This window comes from Salvelinus sp. IW2-2015, linkage group LG2 (genome assembly GCF_002910315.2).
Source record: "Salvelinus sp. IW2-2015 linkage group LG2, ASM291031v2, whole genome shotgun sequence".
NCBI lineage: Eukaryota > Metazoa > Chordata > Actinopteri > Salmoniformes > Salmonidae > Salvelinus > Salvelinus sp. IW2-2015.
Window position 1 is genome coordinate 1,982,859 of NC_036839.1, and position 18,537 is coordinate 2,001,395.

An 18,537-nucleotide genomic window follows, 5' to 3' on the forward strand; every position below is an offset into this window, starting at 1 on the left:
GGAGGTGACCAAGAATAGGATGGTCACTCTGAAAGAGCTCTAGAGTTCCTCTGTGGAGATGGGAGAACTTTCCAGAAGGACAACCATCTCTGCAGCACTCCAACAATTAGGCATTTATGGTAAAGTGGCCAGACGTAAGCCACTCCTCAGTAACAGGTACATGAGAGCCCGCTTGGAGTTTACCAAAAGGCACCTAAAGACTCTCAGACCATGAGAAACAAGATTCTCTGGTCTGATGAAACCAAGATTGAACTCTTTCGCCTGAATGCTAAGCGTCACTTCTGGAGGAAACCAGGCACCATCCCTACTGTGAAGCATGGTGTTGGCAGCGTCATGCTGTGGATATGTTTTTCAGTGGCAGGGACTGGGAGACTAATCAGGATCGAGTCAAAGATCAACGTTGCAAAGTACAGTGAGATCCTTGATGAAAACCTGCCCCAGAGTGCTCAGGACCTCAGACTGGGCCGAAGGTTCATCTTCCAACAGAACAGCGACCCTAAGCACACTGCCAAGACAACACAGGAGTGGCTTTGGGACAAGTCTCTGAATGTCCTTGAATGGCCCAGCCAGAGCCAGAAACCGATCGAACATCTATGGAGAAACCTGAAAATAGCTGTGCAGCAATGCTCCCCATCCAACCTGACAGAGCTTGAGAGCATCTGTATCTGAATGGGAGAAACTCCCCAAACACAGGTGTGCCAAGCTTGAAGCGTCATACCCAAGAAGACTCGAGCCTGTAGTCACTGCCAAAGTTCTTCAACAAAGTACTGAGGAAAGGGTCTGAATAGTTATGTAAATGTGATATTTCAGTTTGTTATTTTTAATAAATTAGCAAACATTTCTCAAATCCTGTTTTTGTTTTCTCCTTATGGGGTATTGTGTGTAGATTGATGAGGATAAAAACTATTTAATACATTTTAGAATAAGGCTGTAACCTAACAAAATGTGGAAGAAATCAAGGGGTCTGAATACTTTCTGATGGCACTGTATATAGGGCAGAAGCCTCTAAGATGCAGGGCTGCGTAACCGGGTGGAAGCCGGATAGTGATGGCTATTTAACAGTCTGGTGGCCTTGAGATAGAAGCTGTTTTTCAATCTCAGCTTATCTTTATTTTGTACCCCTTTTTCTCCCCAATTTCTTGATTTCCAATTGGTTGTTACAATCTTGTCCCATCGCTGCAACTGCCATATGGACTCGGATGAGGCGAAGGTCGAGAGCCGTGCGTCCTCCGAAAAACGACACCGCCAAGCTGCACTGCTTCTTGACGCAATGCTCGCTAAATCCGGAAGCCAGCCGCACCAATGTGTCCCGACACCTGGCGACCATAATACTGTGCATTGCTCTCTGTCCCAGCTTTGATGCACCTGTACTGATCTCGCATCTTGGATGATAGCAGAGTGAACAGGCTGTGGCTTGGGTGGTTGATGTCCTTGATGATCTTTTTGGCTTTCCTGTGACATCGGGTGCTGTAGATGTCCTGGAGGGCAGGTAGTTTGCCCCCGGTGATGCGTTGGGCAGACCGCACCACCCTCTGGAGAGCCCTGCGGTTGAGGGCGGTGCAATTGCCGTACCAGGCGGTGATACAGACCGAAAGGATGCTATCTGTGCATCTGTAAAAGTTTGTGAGGGTTTTAGGGGCCAAGCCAAATTTCTTCAGCCTCCTGAGGTTGAAGAGGTGCTGTTGCGCCTTCACCCCACTTACTGAGTGGGTGGACCATTTCAGATCGTCAGTGATGTGTACGCAGAGGAACTTGAAGCTTTCCACCTTCTCCATTGTGTTTCCATCGATGTTAATAGGGGCGTGCTCCCTCTGCTGTTTCCTGAAATCCAAGATCAGCTCCTTTGTTTCGTTGACGTTGAGTGAGAGATTATTTTCCTGTCACCACTCTCCCAGGGCCCTCACCTCCTCCCTGTAGGCTGTCTCGTCATTGTTGGTAATCAGGCCTACTACTGTTGTGTCTTCTGCAAACTTGATGATTGAGTTGGAGGCCGCAGACATGGGTGAACAACGAGGTAGAGGTGTTGTTTCCTACCTTCCCCACCTGGGGGGGCGGCCCATCAGGAAGTCCAGGACCCAGTTGCACAGGGAGGGTTTCAGACCCAGGGCCCCGAGCTTAATGATGAGCTTGGAAGGTACTGTGGTGTAGAATGCTGAGCTATAGTCAATGAACTGCATTCTTACATAGGTCTTCCTCTTGTCCAGATGGGATAGGGCAGTGTTCAGTGCGATAGAGATTGCATCGTCTGTGGATCTATTGGAGCGGAGACAAATTGAAGTGGGTCTAGGGTGTCAGGTAAGGTGCAGGTGACATGATCCTAGCCTCTCAAAGCACTTTATGATGACAGAAGTGAGTGCTACGGGCGATAGTAATTTAGTTCAGTTACCTTTGGTTTCTTTGGTACAGGAACAATGGTGGACATCTTGAAGCAAGTGGGGACAGCAGACTGGGATAGGGAGAGATGGAATATGTCCGAAACACTCCAGCCAGCTGGTCTGCGCATGCTCTGAGGACGCGGCTAGGGATACCGTCTGGACAGGCAGCCTTGCGAACCTTTTAAAGATCTGGCCATTTTATTCAATTTTCACCTAAAATGACCTACCCAAATCTAACTGCCTGTAACTCAGGACCTGAAGCAAGGATATTAATATTCTTGATACCATTTTAAAGGAAACACTTTGAAGTTTGTGGAAATGTGAAATTAATGTAGGAGAATATAACACATTTGATCTGGTGAAAGATAATACAAAGAAAAAAACATGCGTCTTTGAAATGCAAGAGAAATGCCATTGTATCACTTAGGAGTCTAGCCGCAATTTAGATTTTGTCCACTAGATGGCATCAGTGAATGTACAAAGTTTTAGACTGATTCAATTCAGTGAATGTACAAAGTTTTAGACTGATTCAATGAACCATTGTATTTCTGCTCAAAATGTTGAATCAAGACTGCCCAAATGTACCTAATTGGTTTACTAATACATTTTCAAGTTCATAACTGTGCACTCTCCTCAAACAATTGCATGGTATTCTTTAACTGTAATAGCTACTGTAAATTGGACAGTGCAGTTAGATTAACAAGAATTGATGCTTTCTGCCCATATCAGATATGTCTATGTCCTAGGAAATGTTCTTGTTACTTGAGTTTAGTTTGAGTTTGTTTTTTAAAGGGACCGTGCATATTAATCAACATTTCAGTAAAAGTGCCGGTTTTTAGCCAGCCGGCTAATTTTCAACCGCAGTCCCTGGGCAGGTTATTAAAAACAATTACAATACAGACACTCAATTTGCAGTGAGCATTGGACAAGCAAGACATAGCATCAGACAGAGGAACATAGCACAAAAAGCAACAGGACAAAATCCATAAAAGCAACAATACAAGCTATGGATTATTTCACAAATCTGATTGACCTTTAGCCATGTCTTCATGTTTTTTGTGAAAGTGTGATAGGTGGTGCAGTTATGTGTGTCTGATGGCAGTGTATTCCAGACATGGGAAGCTCTCACAGAAAAAGCGGATTGACTAAAGGTGCTTTCCTTAAGGGAACTATACAGTCACCTCTCATGGCAGACCTTGTGGATCTACTGCCATATGTTTGGGTTTTCTGTTTAACAAAAGTACTGAGTAGAGGGGGAGCCAGGCCATTTAGGATCTTGAATACAAGACATGTGTCGGTGTATTGCAAAATATTTTCCCAACTCAGGAGCTCATGCTTTCTGAGGATGTAACAGTGATGATGGCTATTGGGCTTCCTATCAAGCACTTTGAGAGCCTGTTTGTAGACAGACTGAATGGGTTTTAATGTTGTACAGTAAGCTTGGGCCCAACTAGTCAAGCAGTATGTTAAGTGGGGGAGTATCATAGATTTGAAATACAGTTTTGCTACCTCTGTAGTCAAACACTTTCGTATAAATCGGAAATTAGCTAGGTTGAATTTGGTTATTTGAATTACCTTTTCCGCCTGCTTTTTAAAAGAGTGGTTGGAATCAAGTATGATGCCAAGGTACTTAAAATCAGATACCACCTGGAGCTTCTCCCCTGACACATAGACATCTGGCTCAGTAGCATCTGTTGCCCTCTTTGTGAAGAACATGCAGACAGTTTTTTTCACATTGAGATGCAAACACGAGTCACAGAGCCACTTTGTAACCTGGACCATTACAGTAGTGAGTTCTTTTGCAGCTTGTTGTTTGCTCTTTGCATGCACATATATCACTGTATCATCTGCATACATTTGAACTTCAGACCCAGTACAGACAGAAGGCAGTATTGACCCGTACCCTTGGGGCACGCCCACATCATAGCTAAGAATGGGCGACAGCTCATTGCGCACTCTGACACACTGAGTTCTGCCTTCAAGGTATGATTTCATCCATCTCAAGACATCGGGGAAAAAGTTGACTTGGACAATTTTGTGATGAGAACCTCATGGTTAAGAGTATCAAAAGTCATCCTTAGGTCCAGAAACACAGCCCCAACAACGCCCCCTTTGTCCATCTTGGACTTCACATTTTCCAGAAGGAAGCAGTTGGCCATTTCTGTGAAGTGTTTCGCTCTGAAGCCAAACTGCATGGAGTGGAATGTGAAGGGGCTGTTGTTGAGGTGGGCAATCAGTTGTTCTGCTACACACTTTTCAACAACCTTCGACACCACAGGTAGTATACTAAATGGCCTGTAGTTACTCACGTCAGCAGGGTCACCCGATTTAAAGATGGCCATTATTATGGCCGACTACCATACCCTTGGAAACACCCCCAGACCAATAGATGTGTTGGTGACCTTAGTAATGGGGCCAATGAGTGACTCTTTGGAGTTTTTAAGAATGGTAGAGTCCAGCCCAAACACAGCTTTGGCTTTAGAGTCCTTTAGTGAGCTAATCACCTTGTRCACCTTTGACTCAGAAACCTCTCTTATGATGAAGACAGGTTGAGTGTCATTTACTAGCACTGAGCCCAATAAACCAGTGGAGGGGTTCTGTGTCAGTACCCTGACAGAGTCAATAAATTAGGAATTGAAGGATATTGCTATTTCGACTGCATCCTGTGTTAGATTGTTATTCACCATGATTTCACTTTTTGCAGTGTTACTATGTCTTTCCCTGTTAACTTTTTTAGATTCTCCCAGATCAATTTATAATTCCCCTTTGCTTCACCAATTATGTTAATAAAAAAGCTTGCCTTGGCCTGTCTGATTTCCTTCATCACCTTATTTCTCAACATGGTAAACCTACGTCTGTCATACTCTAATTTGGATTTTAGGGCTGACTCTCAGCTTCCACATCTGTATAGGACAAGAGATCATTCCAGTTAATTCCCTTAATTGCATTTTCAAGATAATTTAATTCACTCTTAGGTATTCTTAGTTGATCCGGCTTTCTAACAGTAGAGAGGTTAAACCTGCTCTTAGAAAGCTTTCTGGCTATAAGTGTCAGATTATGATCAGATAGCCCAGTAACCATATTGAATGATTTAGTCACTCTCTCTGGTTTATTACTGAACACCAAATCAATCTGTGTTTTAGAGCAACAAGTCACCCTGGTTGGCCCTTTAACTAGCTGTGTAAGGTCAAAGGTATTAGTGATCCGTTTGGGGGGTTTCCTACCAGACTTGTCTTCATTATTCATGTTAAAATCTCCCATTAAGATTACCTTTTTCCCAAAATCCCATTCCCTAAGCATGTTATTAAACTGATAAAAAAACACACTTTTGTCGGAAGGTGGTCTATACATTCCAATAAGGGTAAAAGACATTTGGGGAGACAGTGTAACGTTCAGGCCAATACATTCTAGGTCATTATCACATGACCACTCAATTTGTTTACATCGGATATGTTCTTTGATGTAAATCATCAGACCCCCTCCTCTTCCTTCAATCCTGTCTCTCCTGAAAACATTATAGCCAGGCACAATCAAAGCAGCATATGGAGAGTTTTTATGGAGCCATGTCTCTGAAAGGCAAAGGAAGTCAAGGTTGGAGTCTGTGAGAAGATGTTGAATTTGATCACTTTTTGGATTGACACTGCAAATGTTCAAGTGCCCCATAGTAGTCCATTGGGATTAGCTCGTGGATACCAGATGACTCGAGAGTGATTGACACATTGAAAAAAGTACAATTTTCGGTGTTTTCTGACGGCTGGGTTTAGGATGTTTTGTTTTGATTAGGGGCAGTTTGGTAGTGCAATTAACTATCCCTCCCGCTTGCACTGAATGCAGGGAACTAATTAAAACAGCGTGCATACCAGAAGCAGAGTCAGGGAACGCATATAGCAACTTGGGTATGTTTGAAGAGTCAAATTCCATCTTGGAGCCGGGTGACGCGAGAGAAACTATGGGACCATAGCACTCACCCAAATCCGCAGTGGCGACGATCAGTGGACGAGGCCATCCTCTGCTTTCCACTTCAGTGAGTATCGCTGGCTCGGTGATGTTAGGCCCAGGATTGAGTTGCACATCCCCGGAGAGGAGGAGGGTAGTGAACAGGTAGTTTAACAGTTTCCGATAAATGATGGACTTGTGTTTGTTACGCCTAAGCGGTTCAGTGGAATAGGGAGCGAGGTAGACTTGGCCATTATTCAGAACATTATGGTATGCTGTGTTATGTCCGCTCCCGTGGAACAGTGAACCAACGTGTTTGGTGTTGTTATTCTCCGGCAGTATATTGATTGCATCATCCCAGCAAGGACGCACTGAGATAATCAGTAGAGTGGCTACATAACTGACAATCATGGCAATGTACTGGAGATAAAACACATAATTGCGCTTTAACTCTTTGCATGAGTTACTTAGCTGGGGTCGGCGTACACCTGATGTCTTTGAGAATAACAGCATCTGTAGGAGAAGCGGCACCTGCCGCACCACCCTCCCTTCCGTCTGCCATTGCTGCAACATCATGCTAATCACATTAGCCTACTTTAGCTCAACCGTCCCACGGGGACCCACCAATCCTGTAGAGGTTTTTAACACACTTAAATGTCTTACTCACGTCGGCCACGAATAAGTAGAGCCCACAGTCCTTGGTAGCAGGCTGCGTCAGTGACACTGTTATCCTCAAAGCGGGCGAAGGAGGTGTTTAGCTTGTCCGGAAGCAAATGTCTTTCAACTGTTTGTGTGTGTGTGTGTATTGCAGGCCCTCAAGGTATTGTCTGGCCAGAAAGCCAGCAGCAGTAGCAGCGGCAGCAGCTTTAGAGAAAGAGACAGTAGTTTTGGAGAGAGCTGGTACAGTGAGAAAGACGATCTATTCTCTATACTGAGAGGAGGAGAAGGAGGAGGTGGAGGACACAGAAGAGGGGACTCTTTGGATAGCTTGGACTCCCTGGGTTCTAGACCACACAGCAAATCCTCTAGCAACACTCTCAAAGGCAGCAGTGAGGGTATGGACATACACACACTTGAGTGTGTACTTGAGTGTGTTTTGGTTGTACTTTGTTATGCTTTGTTTTTGGCTCTTAGTAGTATATCTCTATATCTTAGTCTGAGATCTTGAGGAGTAGTGATTGTGTTAACGTGATGGTATTTGATGAGCAGATGGTATTGTTTCCTGGGGACTATCTGAGATTATGTGTGAAATTCACACTGAGCATGTTGATTTTACTGATACCGGATCTTTGTTGACATTTGACAGTGTGTGGACTATTCTATCGGTTAAAAGTCTCTCAGCCGACACTAAAATTGGATATTTTCATAATACAATGTCTTAGTCTCACTGTAAATCAAATAATGTTTTGGGATACAAAAACATGTAGCATCAGTCGAAGAGAGCAAACTACTTATAAAAAGAAACACATACCGCCATCTAGTGGTTGATAAATATAACTATATTTTCTCTTGGAAACTTATCAAACTCACTGTAAGGAGAAAAATCTGTTACACAAACAGCTTTTTTCTACTTTTATTTAATAATAGTTATTTCAATTAAGTCGAATAGGTTTTGTTTTGGTTGGTGTTGTTTAAGGCCCAGGAGAGCAGGTCAGTAATTAGAGAGAGAGACTTTCCAGCAGTTTGCAGAAAGGATATCTTCCTTAATTGACCCCCCATAAATGTAACGAATATAAACCAGGAGCTGTGCCAGGCCTGCCATATCTGTTGACTCATCCAGCTGTAATGCATAGAATTCACTGGCTTGTATGCGAAGCAGTAATTGTTTCAAAACATCTCCTGCCATGTCACTGACGTGTCGTGAAACAGTGTTGTTTGATGAAGTCATTGTCTATATAGTTTTTTTGACCTTTTCCCCCAGCATTGTCCCAGCCATATCCGCGGAAGCAGGAAGAATTAAGTCCTTCACAATAGTATGGGGCTTACTTGTCCTAGCCACTCGGTAGCTCACCATATAAGACGATTCTAGCCCCTTCTTATTAATGGTATCTGTTGCTTTTAAACATGTCTTACTACTCGAAAGTCATCTTAATTCTCGCTCCAAAAACTCCCTGTGGTTCATTTTTCAAATTGGTTGTGGCTGAGGAAAGGCACTACTTCCAATATAAGTGAACCCCAAATCAATGTCGTTCTCATAATTTTTGCACCACTTCGATGGTCCAACGACGCTGTCTGTTGTTCGGTGCTTTCCCGGGTAACGGGGCAGTAGCTCTTCGGCTGCATCAGATTTACAACTGTCAGTGCCCATGCTAGCTGGGCTAACAACAAATGTAGAATTACTGATGCTAGCATTGGATGTGGTCGTGGAAGCAGAACAACTTGTGTCGTCGACAGGTGCAGGTGTAGTACTGCTGGTAGTAGCAGTACTATCAGTAGAGCTGGTATGTGTCTCTATGGACGCAGGCCCTATTTTTTTGAACCATTGATCCATTTTCGAGCAAACGGAATGAGCAGCAGCTACGTTTGGCTACATACGGACCGTTAGTGGAATTCCCGCGAGAGAGTAACGGTTACTGTGATTGGATGTTCATTATTTGACTAGGCTACCTGTATTTGACATTGTGGTGTTATTTTGCTGAACACTAGATGGTTTCATTTTATTTTTGGCAGTGAAACGAGGCTACTCAGGCGAGAAAAACATCTCACCCAAATGTATAGCCCTGTTGGAAAATATAAATTGACTGTTTGAAAATGTGAAGAAATATATATTTTTTAACTGTATTATTTGGCGTACCCCCTACGGCATTGCGCTTACCCCTGGGGGTACCTCAGTTTGGGACTACTTGTTCTATCTTAATATAACAGACAATCATATTATACACAACACTAAAAAGACCTCTACTCCCCCCCCCTTTCCTTTTCTCTACTTTTCTTCCTTACTGGACCTCTCAACTCTACCCTTTCCCATTCCTCTTCTCTCCTCTCCCTTCTCGTCCCCCGTCCCTCCTCCAACCTTCCCTTTCCAATCTCCACTCGGCTATTCTCTCGTTTACCTCTTATCTCCCCCTCCACAACCCTCACGAGACTTCTCCCTCTTTCTACTTTTTCTCTCCTCTTACACTTCCCTCCCCTTTCAATTTCCCCTGACCTTCCCTTCCCCTTCCTCTTCAATTTCTCATCTCTTCCTTCTCTATATCTCCTCACTCCCTTAGGTTGTGGGAGTGACACGGAGGTGGACTCAGTCATCAGGATGGCGGCGGACAGTAACAAGGATTCGCTGCACTACCGCCGCTCGTTGGTCATCGCACCCAAAACGACCACGCAGTTCAACCAGTTCCTGCCCACCAAGGACAAGCCGGCGGCCTACGTGCCAGCGCCGCTCCGCAAGAAGCGGGCCGAGCGCCACGAGGACAGCCGCCGAAGCTGGGCCAACCCCATGTACACGGAGGAGGATGGCACCTTCACCAGGTAGCAGAGTCATACACACACCTGTAGCTTATACACCAGAAATCAGCTACCTCGAGTCGTTAACCACAGGTGCTGCTCTAGCAAATCCTTTCGGATATACGAAGGGCCTATAGGAGTGTAAAATGTTCATTCGGGTCTGTTCACTGGTCTGTCAATGGTTAAATCGACCAGAAGGGTGGGGCTCGATTGCATTTGAATTCAGTATAATTCAGGTGAATTGGTATCCTTCTGTTAAATGGTAATGGTATCGAGCCAAACCTTGCCACCCAGTTTCTTTGATCGTTATGAAACTCCATTGCAACACAAGCTACAGTAAGCTAGCTCTATAAGCAAGTTTTTTTTCTTTCACACCGAATACAACTATTGCTTTGCACTGGTGAATACTGTACATGGATCTGACTCTATGTGGTTTAAATCTACCGTATGCCATACCCTGATCCGTGCCCTGTCTTTACACACTCCTCTCCTATCATCTCCACTGTCTTTCTGTCTGTCTGCTGGTTGGTTCTCCCATGGTTGTGTATGGTTGTCCCATGGTTATGGTTGTGTGTGTGCACTGTACCATCATATGTTGCGACTAACCTCGGAACACTGACCTCTGTGAGACCAGGTCCGAATCCTCCAACAACAGATGCATATCCCAGGATTCCCTGCCCGCCGCCCAACTGCAGTGGGCGTACGAGTACGAGAGTGGCAGTGACGATGATTCTGACACCGAGCGGCCGGACCCCGACCTCGTTCTGGACGACCTGGCCAGCCGGCGCTTCCACAGTCCCTCCCCTGCCCTGCCTACCAACTTCGCACTACCAATCGGTCCTGTGGAGGCCGGGAATGCCGTGGGATTAGGAGGAGGGGGAGGAGTGGTTTCAGTCGCGAAAGGAGGGACCTGGCCAACGGTCACAATGACCACAAACACGAACGCCCCACCGCCGCAGACAGTGACCTGCCTCAGGTCAGAAAGCCTGATGCCGTGGGATCTGACCAGAGCGAGAGAGAGAGAGAGCGCTTCTTCTGTTATGCCTGCCGGATGAACGAGTGTGGGAGAAAGAAAGAATGAGAGAACGAGAGAGCGCTTCAGTTTGCATGGTTTTCTAGAACCATGAGTTTAGCAGGCCACCTTGGTCTTAACTTGCCGGCTCTTCTAACTGATTGATTGAATAAGTTTGTTTTGTTTGTGTGATTGTTTTGTTTAGTTGTTTTTGCTTGTTCCTCTTGCAGTTGGATTTGCAGTGACTGAGTGAGTGACTTGCCATCCGAAATATCCAATTTCACATTGATTCGATTTAATTTACTTGATTTCATTTAATTTACTTGATTTACTTTAATTTACTTGATTTACTTTAATTTACTTTAATTTACTTGTGTTTTTTGTTTTGGTTCTGCCTTGTCCTCTAACTCTATCCTTGTGTGCTCTCATTGGAGATTGTGTGCCGTTTACCCAAGGATGTTCCAACACCATACGCTCCTTGCTCTGCCTTTTAATTGCTTGTGTGCACTTCCTGATAAACCCTTTCCCCTCATACGATTGGCTGGTCTCTCTTTCTCTCTCTCGAGTAGCAGCAGTGGGCCAATGACACCGATGTGCTCCCCCCAGCCTCAGATGGGCTCAGTGAGGGTGGACCACCACCGCCCTCTCCCCACTGATAGCCTCCTCCGACAGATGTACGACGATTCTGAAGACGAGGAAGATGATGTTGGGTATGCTGACCCCGTTCAGGACGACCTGTATGCTCGCAAAGTGGGTGCGTCGCCCAAGTCAACTGTCGACGTGTCATATGACAGGTTTCTGCCCAAGTTCTGGACGCCCGAGGAGGACACCCACGTGCAGAAGATCAAACTGGGGTCCCAGAGGAGACCCTGGTACAAGAAGATCCAGGGCTTCAGGTCTGTGGACATACTGACAGGGGGAGGGGGGACGATGCAAAGAGGGCCAATGTTAAAGACCGCACAAACACTTACAGCATCATACCCCATAACACAGATTTAACGTCATCATTTAAAGCACTTGCATTCCATTCACATGTTCATACTGTACATTTCAAATACTATATAAAACATTAGTACATACAATACCAACATTTACAAACCACACACATCATTTCATTACTCTTTCTTACATTCACTATTTCTAATGGCACATCCCATTCTTATTGCTAACAGTACTTTATCACTCTATCACCAACTATTTTCATTATCTTTCTATCACAGTTTCCTGTTTCTATCTCTTTCTATCACAACATTTTCCAGTGATTCCCTATAGTCTGTTTAATGCATGTGATTCTAACATCATTCACAAAGCTTTCATTTGATTGATAAGTTGGGTCCGCACTGCTGTGGGGAACTATTCTACTCTACTTTTACACTACTTCACTGTATTGATTCCACCTGTCTGACTTCTGCTTCTCCGTTTCTCTCTTTTCTTCTCACTTTGCCTTACACTCCCTTTCCCCACTCTATTTTCCCTCACTTTCCCTCATCGATCCTTCTCTCTCTCCCTCTCCCCCTCGTTCTGTCTCTCTCTCTTTTCTGCACCCACTACTCTCTGGGGCCATAGCCGAAAGAAGTCTGGCGGCTCATCCTCTGACGACTCTGACTGCGATGTCAGTCACTGGCTCTCCTCAGCCCCTTCCGGCCCCTCCCCCTCCTCTCACCCCCATGCACCTGAAGGCTCCACCCACACCAGCCTCCCTGCTGCAGGTCAAAGGTCGATACAGCTGCTCGATTGACTGTGAAATCACAGGAGCACTGGTCTAGCGCATTGCCTTAAAAGGGCAGGAGTTCTGATTGGCTGCCCTCCCTCACGTACTAACAGCGATACTGTGCTAAAAAGCTAAGCTAGTAACTGTGCCCTAACATGCCTTGAAAAGCAGTTTTGAGTTATACCAGTTATACTGAGGTATAATCGCTTTGCTGTCTTGCTGTTTAGTCCAATTTGCATCAGTACATATGTTAAGATACTGTACTGTGTTTGCCAAGCACTTACGGTTTGAATAAGCTGCTTCAGAATTACAAGGTCCTCAGTTTGATGCAGCCCTTTTTTGAATCAAACAGCCTTCCATTTTTTTTTATACCTCCTTTTCCTAGCTCTTTCTGCTTTCCTCCTGTTCTACTTGCATGCAACTCATCAACCCTCTGTCCTCTCTCTCCTTCTCCTCTCTCTTCCACCCCCCCCCCCCCCCCCCCCCTCCAGTCCTTACAACACTCAGCCACAACACACTGCCCTCTACCAGCCCCCCAAAAAGCAAGTCACCAACATCCCATACTTTGAGCGCTTCCCAGTGGTATTCCCTATGATCGACCCCACCTCAGGCCCCCGGCTGTTCAAATGCGAGAAGCGTCCCCTTCTGGGGCGTGACAACCCCCTGGATCCTCCAGAACAGTTGGATGAGTCCCTGGCGAGCATCTTCCCTGACCTGGAGAATGACGACATGTTCGCCCGACGCACCCAGGCCTTCCACTCCAACCCGGAGCTGGCTGTGCTGAAAACCCGGGTGTGCGTAAACCACTTGTCCGGCCACCTCTACGCCTCGAACCCCCAGCTCAACATTGTCACCCAGCCGCAGACGCCGGGCAAGGATAACAAGACCGTCATCCCCGACATCGAGCGGGACGACTTCATCTTCCGGAAGGTCAACCAACCCCAGGGTGGTCGGCGGCAGAGACCACTGTTGGGTGCGGCCGACAGCTACAACCCGATGACCATCCCTGAGCCCTGGGCACTGCCTGCCAAGCTCCAGGCGCGGCTGCTCTGCGCCCCCTCACCTTTGACCCAGGAGGTTGAAGCTGAGGGCGGGGAGAACCATGAGGCAAGAGGAGATCGTGATGGGCACCCTAAAACGGACGACATGTTGCTGAGGAAGTTTGGGGTGGTGCTCTGGGTGGAGGTGAGGGCAGTGGGTATCCAAAGTCAAAGGTCATATCTAGGTACATCGGCCAATCCAATGGTCGGTCTGTGCCCACTACCTGTAGCGAGGGCAACCTGCAGAAGATGGTGGCGATTAGGGAGGCGAGCCGGCTGAGATACAAGAAGAGTATGATGATGATCAAGAAGTTAGCCTTTCTGAACACTTAGGAACTAGAATGGCCGCCGAAACAACAATACCGCTTCAGTGGCTGTTGCTCTCAGGGAAAATCTCATATGGTACTCCAAACCCTATATAGGGCATTACTTTGTCCAGAGCCACATAGGGCTGCCGTATAAGGCTCTAGTCAGAAGTAGTGCACTATATAGGGAACAGGGTGCCATTTGAGATAGACTGAAATCTCTGGGTTGTGTACAGTTGTTTTCTTCTTACATTTTCCCCCACCCATTTGATCCTTGTGTGTGTGTGTGTGAGAGAGCTGTTTAGTTCTAAGAACACTTTTCTGTCTGTTGTTGACATGCCCTAAATGGCATGTGGATATGCAATTGTTACCAAGTGGTGCTTGCCTCATAGAAGGGAATTTCAGTTAACTTAATTAAACATGTGGATATGCCTTGTTACCGAGTGGTGCTTGGAGAAGGGTTAGTCAGGTAACTCTATTCTCTCCTAAACCTTACATGCTAACTGGAACGCGTTTATAAAAGACTATTTGACTGTAAATGTATTTTCAACACATAAACCCAGGGGTGGAAATGTAGCAAGAAAACCCACTGCTTAAAAGGACTTTGGTTGTTTTATATGTTTAACTTCAGCTTTTCAGAAAGTTGATTGATCGATTAGGTTGTAGGATAAACAAATGACCTTTTTTTACCCAGGTTGTGGTATTTTCTGAAACCATAGAAGCTATACGATTCCGAAGCTCCTAATGCAAAGCAACACCCTAAGTGAATGACCTTTCTGTACATGCTGTAAAACTGCTGCTAACCTTTCTTGAAGTGCTATTGCTAAAGATACCACCACATGAATACTGTTGTCAGAGTCCATCGGATTTAACTAACACAAGACCCTACTCACATTCTTTGTTTTTCTGCTCATGAATTGACTTTTGACGGTGAATTTAAAAAGATGCTGTCCCATGATTCATAAAAAGACAAAAACAGTCAAAGCTGTTTTGGAATCCATCGGAATCCATCGCAGGTCTGGTGGTTGGCGAATGGCTAAATATGAAATCACCCTAGCACCGCTATTTGAATAACACAGTGGGTGTTTCTCAATATGCATCCTACCATGCAAAATGGAGGGCACTTTTCGGATGTTTGTACATATTTTTGAAACATGCATCGATCGATGCAAGCTTCAATGAAAAGTATGCACAGAAATATGACGTACCATGTATAAAAAATGAAGCAAAATGTATTGAGATCAATGCTATTGAAGCGAGAGAAAATAAACTCTGACTTCGGAATGAAATGTTGCCAATTCACATCTCATATTGCCTGACTACATTATTTTATCTCGATACCTTAATAAACACATACTGTGTTCATTTTGACATGTTTACCTGTCTACAATACCCACTGTAGTGTGCATAGATCGCAAGCCCATAGTAAGTCAATAGGGATAACTGTCTGGCTAGTTAGCTAACCATGAAGAGTTTTGCCTTGTAAACTAGCTGGCTAGCTAGATTATTACATTTCACTTATAGCTAGCTGATGTAAAAGTTTGCTTTGTGTGTATCTTGTTTATTCTCTTTTGCCATTGGCTGGGAGAAGGTTCCGTGAATGGGGAGGTGCAGCGTGAGGATTTTTTTTATTTTTTTTTGTACCTTTTATTTAACTAGGCAAGTCAGTTAAGAACAAATTCTTATTTACAATGACTGCCTAGGAACAGTGGTCCCCTAAAATGGGGGGACTATGTACAAAAAGTGCTGTTATTTCTAAACAGTTCAGCTGATATGGTTGAAAATACCCTCAAATTGAAGCTTGACAGTCTGCACTTTAACCCCATAGTCATTGCATCATTTCAAATTGAAAGTGCTAGAGTACAGAGCCAAAACAACAACATTTTCACTGTCTTTTTGTCTACTTTTGGATCTCCACTGTAGTTATTTCTACTCTTGTCCAGGTGGGAGAGGGCAGTGTGAAGTGCAATTAAGATTGCGTCATCTGTGGATCTGTTGGGGCGGTATGTGAATTGGAGTGGGTCCAGGGTGTCTAGGATGATGATGTTAATGTGTGTCATCACCAGCCTTCCAAAGCACTTCATAATTACAGATGTGAGTGCCACAGGGCGATAGTTCTTCAGGCAGGTTTCCTTGGAGTTCATGGGAACAGGGACAATGGTGGTCAGCTTGAAACATGTTGGGATTACTGACTGGGACAAGGAGAGATTTCAAATGTGTCTGAGGCATCTGGATGCGTTTCCCTCACATGTTAAACTCCTGTAGAGTTTTCAGTTACACACACACACATACACACACCTTCCTAGCAGGTCAAAGGAAGGGGAGACTTTAACTGTGATACAAAGCCACCTTCAGTAAAAAGGAAACCAAAACCCCAGGAGAAAGTAGAGTGGCACTAGCCATCCTTTAACACATATCTAGGATTAGGTTACTTTACCACCAATCCTAACATTAACCATTAGAGCGAGAGAAAAACACCAGACAGTGAATCACTTTACCTCTACTTACTCCCAGAATAGGGAAAAGAAGTCTGGCCCAAATGTGAAATTTTTCTCTGTGTGGTTCTCTTCTCTGGTTCTCCTAGACTGCTCCAAAAGCGCGCAGTTGCTAACGATGGGTGAGTTGACTATGTCTGTTCCAAGGAATGTGGCGTGGTCGCTTACTCTCCGCTTTTGCCTTTGTGTTGCTGCTCTCGTTTACTAGCGCCCTCACTCGCTGGCTGACTGCTATACGCTGACACTGACACATTGCTGGGGACTGGGTGGTGTAGGGCCAAGCCAAGGGGGGGGGGGGGACACAGCAAGTTCCACAAATCTCTATTGACAAAGCAACAAAGTGGAGTGAGCGGATTGTACACACAATACCAATATGCTGGGTCAACCAAACATACTGTATGTTATGTGCAGCTGAGAGTTTGAAAATTGTTGAAGCACAGGTTGTAGGCTACCGTGATGGTTGGTTTTGTGTGACAGACAGACAAGATAGAGAGACATTGATAGCAGTATGATTCAGAAGTTTACAGGGAAGTCAAATGCAGGGAATGTTTTTGGACAACTTTGAATGCTTTGAGTGAACAAGCGTATTTTGCAGAATGGGATGGCTGAGATATACTGCATGGTTCGTCTAACCCATTAGGCTAAAACCACATTAAGCTTGTGTTTAGTGTGACTCAACTGTTGCTTATTTTGTTTGCTTACTAATACCCAACTAAGAAATTTGACAAATGGGGAGCATGTTTTGTTTGTACTACCTTTTAGTCTTAATGGTGTTATGTGGATGAAACTGATTGTTTAATCTTCAATGAATGTTGAATCTTGTTTTTTGTTTTCTGTGTTCTTACAATAAACGTTTGTGTAAAAGTATGTTTCAGTTTATTTAATTGAGATTTACTTTAACAAGCACTTTTGCTCCACACTTTGAGTGCATTTATGATTGGCATGTGTGTCGCATCTGTGATTATAGTYGATTTGGAGTGTCTGTTGATACATACATCTGTAGCCTACTTTATGACCGTAAAGTCAGTCTTGTGCACTGTAGGTTTATGCTCCTAACTGATGSTCCAATGCATGTAACTGAGTTGACACTGATCTCAACCCCGTCTTTAAACCCTCTTCCTCTTCTCTGGTGGTGTGTAGGAGCAAATCAATGTCAGACCTTGCGGTGGACCAGGAGGCCCTGAAGCAGYTGCGCTACGAGGAGCTACAGAAGATCAGAGAGCAGGTCAAGGAGAACGAAGACCAGTGGCAGGATGTGAGTATATGAACCTYCGACGACCACACACATGGGCTGTGTTCAGTAGGTATACTGTGACAAAATATTTTGAAACACTAAATGAAAATGAGTGTTTATTGGATCAGGTAGTCTTAGGGTGTATTCACTAAGAACCAAATGGAAGCAAACAGGACGAAACTGGTAAGGACCCACCTGAATTTGTCCAATAGAAACTGTAGTTTGCATTGCAAAACATTTTTCTACGGTCTGCACTAATGAATATACCCCTGGTATTCTCACCCTGTGTCAGTCCTTTGGTTAGGTTTGGTTTGGGGSCAATAAACCCTGCATGCCCCACATATCCGTTCAACACTAGCCGTCCCCACCTTACCAGGGGTCGCACACACTCAACCCAAAAGACTGTTAATACACTTGACTTGAACCCTCCCTCATGAGGGCTACATTAACGTAATACTCATGACATAACAGATTGATTATATATGTATATTTTTATTGCACATATAAAGAAATACAAATTACAAATTGAACAGATACATCCTTTTATCTCCCTATACCAGTGGTTCCCAAACGTTCTATAGTCCCGTACACCTTCAAACATTCAACCTCCAGCTGCGTACCCCTTCTAGCACCAGGGTCAGCGCACTCTCAAATGTTGTTTTTTGCCATCATTGTAAGCCTGCTACATACACACTATACGATACATTTATTAAATCATTTTCCATACACAGTCTGTGCCTGTATTTAGTTTTCATGCTAGTGAGGGCCGAGAATCAACTCTCACATAGGTATGTGGTTGCAAAGGGCATCAGTGTCTTAACAGCGCGATGTTCCAAGGCAGGATACTCTGAGCGCAGCCCTGTCCAGAAATCTGGCAGTGGCTTCTGATTAAATTAKACTTTCACAGTTTCGATGAGGCTCTCTTGTTCAGATATCGGTAAGTGGACTGGAGGCAGGGCATGAAAGGGATAACGAATCCAGTTGT

The 18,537-nt window shown here is 44.7% G+C and overlaps 1 protein-coding gene across 1 annotated transcript in view; it reads left to right on the forward strand.

Annotated features, from left to right (window-relative positions):
- The window catches only part of LOC111973076 (LIM domain only protein 7), a 121,032-nt gene that overhangs the window by 49,359 nt on the left and 53,136 nt on the right, over positions 1-18,537 (forward strand). The window contains exons 5-13 of the mRNA XM_070449280.1: positions 7,123-7,366; positions 9,524-9,779; positions 10,390-10,731; positions 11,337-11,663; positions 12,334-12,483; positions 12,970-13,793; positions 13,941-13,974; positions 16,408-16,440; positions 17,459-17,573. Of these exons, the coding sequence (XP_070305381.1) occupies positions 7,123-7,366; positions 9,524-9,779; positions 10,390-10,731; positions 11,337-11,663; positions 12,334-12,483; positions 12,970-13,793; positions 13,941-13,974; positions 16,408-16,440; positions 17,459-17,573 (2,325 nt within the window). The remainder of the gene's footprint in view (positions 1-7,122; positions 7,367-9,523; positions 9,780-10,389; positions 10,732-11,336; positions 11,664-12,333; positions 12,484-12,969; positions 13,794-13,940; positions 13,975-16,407; positions 16,441-17,458; positions 17,574-18,537) is intronic.